The sequence below is a fragment of the Apaloderma vittatum genome, unplaced genomic scaffold, assembly GCF_000703405.1.
Source record: "Apaloderma vittatum isolate BGI_N311 unplaced genomic scaffold, ASM70340v1 scaffold10168, whole genome shotgun sequence".
NCBI classification, from domain to species: Eukaryota; Metazoa; Chordata; class Aves; order Trogoniformes; family Trogonidae; genus Apaloderma; species Apaloderma vittatum.
In genome coordinates, this window is record NW_009729046.1 from 6367 (window position 1) to 15890 (window position 9524).

Below are 9524 nucleotides of genomic sequence, written 5' to 3' on the forward strand. Positions count from 1 at the left end.
TGGGATGACTGAGTACCAGAGCGGGGACTCAGCAATACATGACCGTTCAGGCTGCAGGTAGAAGACATCGTTGCGGTTCCGCAGACTCTCAGGGCTGTAAAGGGAGAGGAAGGAGAGCCCGACGGTATCAGCTCATGGGGCTTGGAAAGCATGGCCTGCCCTCATGGTTATGGGGCCTAAAGGCTTGTCACAGCCTCTCATCCCTCAGCAGAACGAGGACACAAAGTAAGCATTCAGACTGAATCTGCTAACCAGCCAAGCTCCACGACTCATACTGCATACTCCTGCCTGTCTACTGAGAGGCAAGTAGTGAAAGCAGCCAGAGAGAAGCATTCTCTCAACCATGGTCTATACAAGCAGTGCAGACCCCAGACAAGGCTTCACACTCAAGTACAAATATTTGGAGAGCAGCAGCCACTCCACAGGGTCCCGGGAAAACTGAGAGGTAACACCAAGATGGCATATGCCCTTTTCTCCAGAGAAAGCCTCACCATTTGGAGAGATAAAACTCATAGAACTTGACTGGGCATCGGAGCGGGTTCATCCTGTTCTCCCGTTGCTCCAACATTGGTATCTCCTCCTCACGCTTCCGCTTTCCAGAGCCACCATCTGCAGAGAGAGAGAGACCAGGATCACATCTGGGAGCTGATGGGAGACACAGGGGGAGGGACAAAGAAATGGTCTGTCACACTCTACCTCGGCCTTTCTTCTGCTTGGCAGGAGCATAGTAGCGGATGCTCACCACTTTTGTCATGCCACGGGCTGTGGTGCACTTGCGGGACTGGCGCACCACGTTGGTAAAGGAGAGCTGCATGTGTTCCTCTGCTGTCTGCAGCCCAAAGAACTTGGTGTTGAAGAACATGAGGGTGTTGAGGAGCACAAAGGGTGAGTAAACACCTAGCTGTTTGCACTCCCAGAGGTGCTCCTCCTCGACACGTGAGAAAACTGTGTCTGCAATGCACAGAGGAAGAACCAGGTCACATCAAGAGTGGCTTTGTAGCAATCCCTTCATCTTGCCCAGGCTAGCTCACTGCAGAAGACAGATGCTTCACATCATCCCCTTTCCCACAAGGTTACTTCTCTAGAGCCATCAGCAGAGCTAGATGCTGGCTCTGCTCAGTCACAAGCCACCCCAAAGTGCAGCCAAACCACAGGCCAGAACCTAAATCAATCCTAACTGCCCATCCCTGTAAATGGTAACGAAGTGAACTCCAGGTCAATGCTCCACCGCATTCAGCGTGAGATGAAGGAAAAGCAGCGGGCAGGACAGACATGGCCAGCTCTTGCCTAGACCACAGGTCTTGAGCCAAATGACTCTGTCGGGGAGAGCTAATACACAGAGGTGAGGCTGGATCTGTAAACTAACCACTGACAAGATGCAGCAGGGAAGGCAGCCCAGATCACAGTGTCATGAAAAGCCTCTGCAGAACTCCAAGTTAGTCTGCTCATAAGGCAGGAACACAGCAGCCCTAGCCAAAACCTAGCACAGTGTTCAGGTGCTCGCCTATGTATTGGGAACACAAAGGCATGGGCCAGTGTACCTCCTGGCTTGGTATGGTCTTTATCAAAGGCTGGCGACATCACCATGTTGTCAAGATTCAAACTGTCCCAGGACACAAAACAGTTGTGCTCTGCTCCCAGCTACCCTGACTCTGGGCAATGGAAGCTGCTGCTGAAGTGTATAACAGGCTGGCTCCACTCTGTCAGTATGGGTTAGTACAACCCCAAGACACAGCAGGACTGTGTTGCCAAGGAAGAAGGTTAAGGCTGAGGGAGCACAATGAGACTGAAGGATCCAAGGCTAGAAGCACAAACTGTGTATGTGTGATGACTGAAGGTACTCTGGAGACACATACTATTCGGTAAGATTGTGGGTTGCCAGCCGCTCAGGGACTTGTTCAGCTCCTGTACGAAGGTCAGGTAGTAAAGGTCTGTAAATATATTCACCATACGATTGTTCTCGAGCAGGTACTAGAAAGGACAGAATACACAGTCAAGAGAGATATGGAAGCATCTGGAATGTAATCCTCCCCAGAGAGCCCAGCGCATGCATGCAGGGTGCCCCTCCTTATACAACCAGAGCTGTAGGGCAGATTCCTAAAAACAGCCACTTCTGAGGGCTCTGAGGAAAATCCTGGGGCATGACAAAGCAGACTTGGTGCTGAAGAATGGACTGAGTTTCGGGAGATCTCCCAGCCCTCCTCAAGGATGTGAAAGAAGGGTGCAAGGCTGGGGAACAGCTGCCACCTGACCTGCTGGGCTTTGGAACAAAGACCAAACCAGGTGAGCTGCTATCCTGGAGTGAGGCACTGAAGGAGAGTCCAGTGAGCCTCTCTTGGTCCCCAGAAAGCAGAATAAAGGGTAAAGATCTGACCCTCAGGTCAGGCTGTGGAGGACCCGAGAGTGGCAAGCCCTCACCTGCTGGATGCCAAGGCAGAGGTAATAGATGCTGTCTGGTTCATAGCGCTCCCCATTGGGCCGTGTAATCTCCTTGACAAACTGGGCTAGGCCATAATTGAGCTCAGCTGCTGTGCAGGCCAAGATATCTTCCTTGATCCTCATGGGCTTGGCTGCAAAGACAAACGGAGCAACCTCAGACATTAGCCTGCAAGCACAGGATCACCTCAGCATCCTGAGATGCATCTTCTGGGAGGTTTCTGCCACTCCACCCCATCCAGACAAGGCACTTACGGCCAAAGCGTAGCTCCTCTCCCTTGCTGGTCTCTCCCCCTGCATACTTGGCTTGCACCCAGGACTTCCAGGCATTCACACCGTATGAGTAATTCAGCACTGTGCAGCTGGGCTGGCTGCTAATTGAGTCCCGGGAACAGCTTTCAGAGAGCACCAGACGCTTCTGCCCCTGCAGAGAGGCGTACTGTGAGACCAGGCACCTACTTGGGACAGACTTGAAGAATCTTGACCATCCTTCAGACCTGCTGACTGCCAACTCCCTCCCAGTGTGCCTATACCCATGCCAGCAGCCATCCTTCTCCTGACCTCCAAGCTGTCAAGGCCCATTAGTTATGAGGGCCACAGGCAGGAAAGAGGCCAGCTCTCACATGACCTGTGGCATTCAGAGCTCCTCTGAAGTGAGTCCACAGGCCAGACATGCCCTGAAGTGAGAGAGTATAACCTCCTCAGCACACCAAAGCCTCTGGCACAGTTCACCTCTTATGTCCCAGACAGCAGCTGCCACTCCAAACCCAAAGAGCTTTAAGCAGGCAGTACGCACACAGAGCTCACCTTGCGGACAGCACGAGGCAGATCTTGCTCTGTGGACACATCATCTGGTCCCACCAGTCCACAGTCAAAGAGGAAGTCCACACTGGGGTTGATGTCTAGAGGGTCTGAAAGGAAACATGGGCAGAAGGGCTCAGCTGAGTCTTCTCATCCTGTCCTCTGTGCTTGCATGGTTCTTACAGCAAAATAAAAAGGAAACATGCAGACCAACACTTCACACACTCCACCACTGCCTGACATAATCTATTAGCAACAGCCTAACAATGGAAATATAGCTCTGGCAGATGATGCTTTCTCAGACTAACTAGAGCTCCACACTCTTCCCTCTGACATGTTTTTCTTTGTTAAACCTGAGGAACATTCTTCATTCCCTTGTCCCAGGCCACTACTGGGGGCAGCATGGCACAGGCATACCAATTCTCTGTCCTTTGCTGCTAGCATTTTGCATCAGCACTGCTGTGCTCCTGCAAGTCCCTGCCTCTTCTTCCACCATCTCCTCGCTAATGGGCACTCAGCAATTCTGCCATCTCCCAGGATGTCATGCCCTGTCCAGGTCTCTCTCTCACCTTGCTACGTCCTCTAGAATCATCATCCAGAAGCACATTAGTACCACTGCCCTGCTCTTTGTGCTATTAAAATCAGCTTCTTACTTCCCCTTCTCTGCAGACCTGTGTTCACAACAGGTCAATTAGTCTAGACAAACACACATTCCTTCAAAAGTGGTGGTCTCCTCACCCCTGCTGTGAGAAATCATCTGCAAGACTTTCAGTTCCTGGCCTCAAGCCTGGTCAGTTAGAGGGCATGAGAGAAGGTAAGTTCACATAGCTCAATGCTGCTGGCTATAGTCAGCCGAGGGCAGCAGGAAGACCCTCCTGCAGCATGAGCAGCCTTGCATGCTTGCTTCACCCAGCTCTTACTCTTAGGGAAGTCAGCCTCCAGGTCCTGGCCTGGCTCATCAAGGACATTTGCCATCTTGACAGCCATAGCCAACACATCATCCCGTGCTGGTCCAAACAGATCACAGTCCTCCAGGAGACCTTCTGCGCTCTGGTTACTCACCAGGTCTGCAATGCAAAATCAAATTACAAACCCAACTTCCAAGAAAATGTTTTGGTTTTTTTCCCTGTGACAGCTGGAAAACAAAGTCAGGTTTCCTGCAACACAGTCCTGTGCTCAGAGCAGCCCGATGACACCTACGCTGTCCAGCTCTCCCCAGACAGCAAGACACTGGACGTTTGTCCTCTCCCCAGCCACAGCCTTAGCCACTGGGGCTTGAGGAATGCAGCCCGCAAGTAAAAACATCTGTGAGGTCTGAACTGCTAGTCTTATGGCTGAGAAGCTGCTTTAAGTAAGGGCCTGAACACCTAAATAAATAAATTAACAGTGCTGCACATGTGCCTCAAGACTGATACTCCCAAAAGGGACAGCGACAGACATTGCTCTCTGCTGCAGCTCTTTGCTATGACCTCAGCAGAAGCTGAGGACTTGCTCTTCCCTGCTACCTTTTCAAAGGCTTTGGAAGAACTGTGATCCTGGCAGATGCTCTAGCTCCTAGATTGGGCAAACCCCACATCATCTCAGCTGTTGGGCCGGACCAAGCCATGGCAGAACCTACCACAGAGGTCCGAGGAGGCCTTGTCCAGTTCCTCAGCCTCTGCAATCATCTCAGCCATGGCCAGAATGTCAGCCTCCAGTGGATTGGAGGGGATCTTCACCTTCAACTCCTCAATGGTCTCCACAATCTTATCTGTGCTCTCCAACGTGGTGGGCAGGAACATTGGCACAGGCACCTGTCAAGAGCAGCACATCAGGCAAAAAACTGACACTCAGCTGACTGATGTGAAAGCAGAGGTAGAAGAGGATGAAGAGAGAAGCAGGGAGGCTGCAGCAAGGCAGGATCAAGACAGTAAAAGAACATGAGTGGGCGCTGTGTGTCGCTTACCGGGACAGGCATGGAGAAAGGCACAGGTACTTTCTGGCAGTACATATGCATGGGCACAGGCACGAAGATCGGGACAGGGATTGGCAACACAATCACCTGGGGCTTCCAGTCAGCCTCTGGCAAGAGCAAAAGTACATCAGTGAGACTGCTCCTAGCAGCTTTTCCGCTCAGCCCCACTGTGCACTGCCATGTCACCAGCTGTTCAGCACCACGGCCCTTCCAGCCACCAGCTTCTACGACTCAAGGGCAGAGTTAAGAGCAGCAACAAGCCACACAGCCCTGCAACAAGAGAGGCTTGCTTTAGCCAGAGGTGTAAGCCCTGCTCAGAGGTCTGGTTGCCTTGCATATGCTGGTGACCACACATGCAGGACCAACAGGAGCTACACAGTGGAACCTGCTCAGCAGACGGCCCCCAGCTGATGATTTCCAGAGTAACATAAGTTGTCCTACATGAGATAGGATAATGCTGCAGTGTTCTTTAGGTCTCTCCTTTTGCTGCTGATGGAAATGGTCTCTCTACTTCTAGCCCTGCTGCGCGTGCCCTGCACTGCCCCGAGACTCCTCAGCACAGTGCCAAACACCCAGCTCTCTGTACAGCACTTCAGTATGGAGCAGGGATGTGTCACTTGTCTTGCTAAAAAAACCCCTATAATCCCACAGCTATGTTTTGTTTTCATACCTGTCTGACATCCTTTGGACTTCACTTCTATCTTGCAGGAAACACCCCGGTTCTGCATCAGTGGTTTACACATGGCAGCTTTGTTTTTCCGAGGGGTGGCTGGAACCAGAGGGGGTGGAGGAGGTGGCGCGGCTGGAGACATCTGGGCTGAGGAGGTCTTTGCTGACAGCTGAGGAAACACAGAAAACAGGAAGCTGATGTCCACCTAAGGCAGCATCAAATCTTCTCAACCTCAGGTACAGCTAGAGAGACTCCCAAAGCACCTCCTGGAGCCTGCTGGTCCCCAACACACACAGAGACACACACAGATGCTTCCACAGTCACTCCCAGCCGAAGGACTGCCAAGCTGTTCCCGGCAGGCAGCAAGCCTGTGCGGCATCAATGCAGCAGCCAGCAGGGAATCTTGCACTGGTCACTCCTGCCTGACAGGGCAGCAGGGAACACAGCGGAACAACAACTTTGTCCAGGAACAGGGGAGTACTGTTAAAAGAGAAGCCAGTGCCACAGTTCTGGATTCGGTTCTGGAGCCCATCATTGATTCCTGGGGAACGGTTATTCTCCCTTGCAGAAGATATGCTGATACTGCCATCTCCAGCAGCTCTCAGCAGCTCCCACTGTCCAGATGTCTTAAAATGCACTGGTTTTAGAAGAATAAAATCTCTCTGAGCAATCGCAGACCTGTCTTCTGCAGATAGTCTCTTTGCACTATTTTGAAAACTCCTACCTCCAGTGGGCCTTACCATGTTAGTCTGTGCCTTCTGCAGGGAAGGGGCAGGTGATTTTGGCTCTGAAGTCTGACCTGTAAGAGAAGGCAATGACTCTAAGTTCAAAAGCTTCTGGGCCAACAAGTCCCACTGCTGGGACTCGAGGTAGAAGCAGCCAGAGCACAGGGACAAGCTCCCCAGAAACTGCTCCTGGCCACTCCAGCAACAGTTAATGTTTCCACAATCTCTAGCCCTAGCAGCTCAGAAGACACTACAAAATCAAGTCATTCCTATGTAATTTTGTGCTACTTCGCAGTCCACCCCATCCCCATCACAGCATGTCAGGAGAAATCCCAGCCCCTTGTAGAGAGAGCAATCCACGGCTCTACTCCCAGATCTGCCTATTGGCTTGCTGTACCGAGCCATGGCCCCTCCCTGTGCCTCCATCTCCCTGCTACAGATATCTTGGCAAAGTGCTTCGAGATCCCTAGGAAGAAGTTGACACAGCTGGTAGTAGTATTATGAGATATTCCAGGAAAGCAGAGAGACAGTTTTCCTCCAGCGCTACGGAGTGCAGTCCATTCCCCTAAGGTAACAGGGGAATGTCTTACCTGCAGGTAAGACATGCCTATGGCAGACACTAGTCTCAGGTGATGACATTATCATCCTGGCTTGGATGATAATTCCAGACCATTTACTCTGCAGAGAACCTACATCCATCTCAAAGGCAGACGAGCTAAAAGAACACCTTCATCCAAGTCTTCCATGAGCTCTGGTTACCTATGCGGCTGGAAAAAGAATTGCCTTCTACAGCATCAACTAACACTGGGCCGTGCACGGAGACACCTGCAAGGAAAACAGCAGGTCTCAGCACCCAAAGGGAGTACTGGGTCCATTTGCATTTCCTACATACAGATAGGCTTTTCAGGAAAGACTCAGACTCCCAAAGGCATGTGGGCATTCGTACTGTGCAGTCTTCTGTCCCAAGGAAAGGCAGGACAGTTCTTGAGCAATTGGAAGGCAAGCAGGGTCCACTTGCTGACCACCAGAGGGGAACAGGTTAAGTTCTAGTTGGAGGAAGCTCCCTAGACTGCAGCTGAGCATTCAGCCACAGGATCTGCAATGGTCTCAGTGGATCCAAGAACTCCCTCTGACCAGCTTGAATGCAGTAGGTCTAGGCAGCTGCTGGGGCAGCCTGGAGCTTGTGCTCAGATGAGCACTCACCAGTGTTCACAGGCTTTTCCTTGGCTGTCCTCAGAGTTCTCTGCCTCACATTGTGCGCAGAGAGGCAGCTATGGCATGTGAAGGGTGATGCCTCACATACAAAATGGCAAAGTTCTTGGGGGCCTCCAAAGAGGCTCGGACTCTCACAGATGTTGTTGGTGGAAAAGGTACTTCTCAGTCATGTGGCCCATGGCTCCAAGGAGACAACAGTCAACTGGTGTGAAACATACAGGCAGTGCTTGCTTGCTGTGCCTGTGTCCCAAAACCAGTGTTATTGGTCCCTCACAAGAAAGATGCCTTGAAAGCACAGGACAAATGGGACAGCATCACTAGGACTGTAGAATCACTTGCTGAGCTACAGGAACCAGCAAGTTTAACATGTCTCCTTTCCCTGGGCAGCAGTATAGTCTGTGCCCCATCAGACTCCCCCATGGCATCCCCATGCAGAAACCAACAGTTCCTTATCCAGGTCACACCAGTATGCAACTACTTGAGCTGTTGCCTCACACAGCCTTTTACAGAGCATGGCTCTTGGAGGACAGGTTGGGGCTTCTCTGTCTGGTGGAATCTGCTGCTTTTGGCAGAGCCGCTCTACTTTGCTGTCTAAGCAAGACTGACATCAAGGCCTTCCTCATCTTGCAGTCAGCCCACTGCTGTCAGAGAAGAACCAGGAAGAGTCTGGAGACAGAAGACGAGGTCTCTCACAGGAAGGTCCTTGTCTTGGTTTCCCCTCCTTGGCACACCCTAGTCAGGGTTTTACATTTCATGAAATCCCAGGTTGGGGAGGAAAGCCCCGAACCTGCAATGCAGGTATCTGTTGAAACTTGATGCACTGGAGTGAGTCCCACCATAAGCTGCAGGCATTTTAATTAGATCATACAGACTACCTAGAAGATCATGGCCTCTGAAAGACCGGCAGAATGAGACCACCGAAGTGTTCAAGGGCGAAGCAATGACCTCCTTCCATCCTGAGGGACCCCAAAGCACTTTGCAATCTTCCATAAGCAACTGGATCAAGTTAATGACAGGAAATGGGGCAACAGGCAGTGAAAAATCTCCTTTCCAGCTGGAACTCCATGGATGCAGAATGGGGTTATATGGGACACAGGACTGACAGTTCCTCAAAGCTGTAGCGATCTTTGGGTAAGTGGTAGGACTCCAATCTAACATCACAACACAGAGTGCCTCCAGCAGCTCAGTGCTCCCTCAAGATTACTCTAGGTTCAGCTCTGGCTGAGGAGAGCCCACCTACAGCATCACCAGCACCACTTCCTGCAGTATCCTGCATTTTCCTTTAATGTTTCCCATCCAAGCACTGACCTGGCCCAATCCTGATTAGCTTATGAGATCTGAGAAACTCACAGCTCGGAGGTGGTGTGGGGCTGCAGGTGGATTATCAAGCCAAACCACGCTGTCCCCTAACCCTGAAAATCGAGCTCTCCGTTGGCAACATGAGGATGTTAAATCCCTGAGTATCCTCTCTAAGAGTGTGAGCTACAGGCAGCACGCTGGCACCGGCTCCTCCCGTCTGGGCCCTGTGTGTCATAGAACCATAGATGTTAGAGATGGAGAAGCCCCATTAGGTCCCACTCCGTCCTTTCCCCCCACCAAGGGCCAGTGCAGGATTGTTCCCTAGCATCTCATCCGGTCCTGGGCAGCAAGCTTCCACCCCTTGCTGTTCAGTCATCCCTGTGTCTCTCAGAGTGAGCTATGCAGGTCCCCTCCCTCCCTCCTA

The 9524-nt window shown here is 51.7% G+C and overlaps 1 protein-coding gene across 1 annotated transcript in view; it reads right to left on the reverse strand.

Moving 5' to 3' along the window:
• ZMYM3 (zinc finger, MYM-type 3) overlaps nucleotides 1-9524 on the reverse strand; it is a 20550-nt gene that overhangs the window by 89 nt on the left and 10937 nt on the right. Inside the window, 12 exon segments of the mRNA XM_009874306.1 lie at nucleotides 3-94; nucleotides 492-609; nucleotides 697-951; nucleotides 1857-1971; nucleotides 2419-2570; nucleotides 2692-2860; nucleotides 3244-3347; nucleotides 4158-4304; nucleotides 4856-5030; nucleotides 5183-5298; nucleotides 5862-6030; nucleotides 6602-6750. Of these exon segments, the coding sequence (XP_009872608.1) occupies nucleotides 3-94; nucleotides 492-609; nucleotides 697-951; nucleotides 1857-1971; nucleotides 2419-2570; nucleotides 2692-2860; nucleotides 3244-3347; nucleotides 4158-4304; nucleotides 4856-5030; nucleotides 5183-5298; nucleotides 5862-6030; nucleotides 6602-6750 (1761 nt within the window).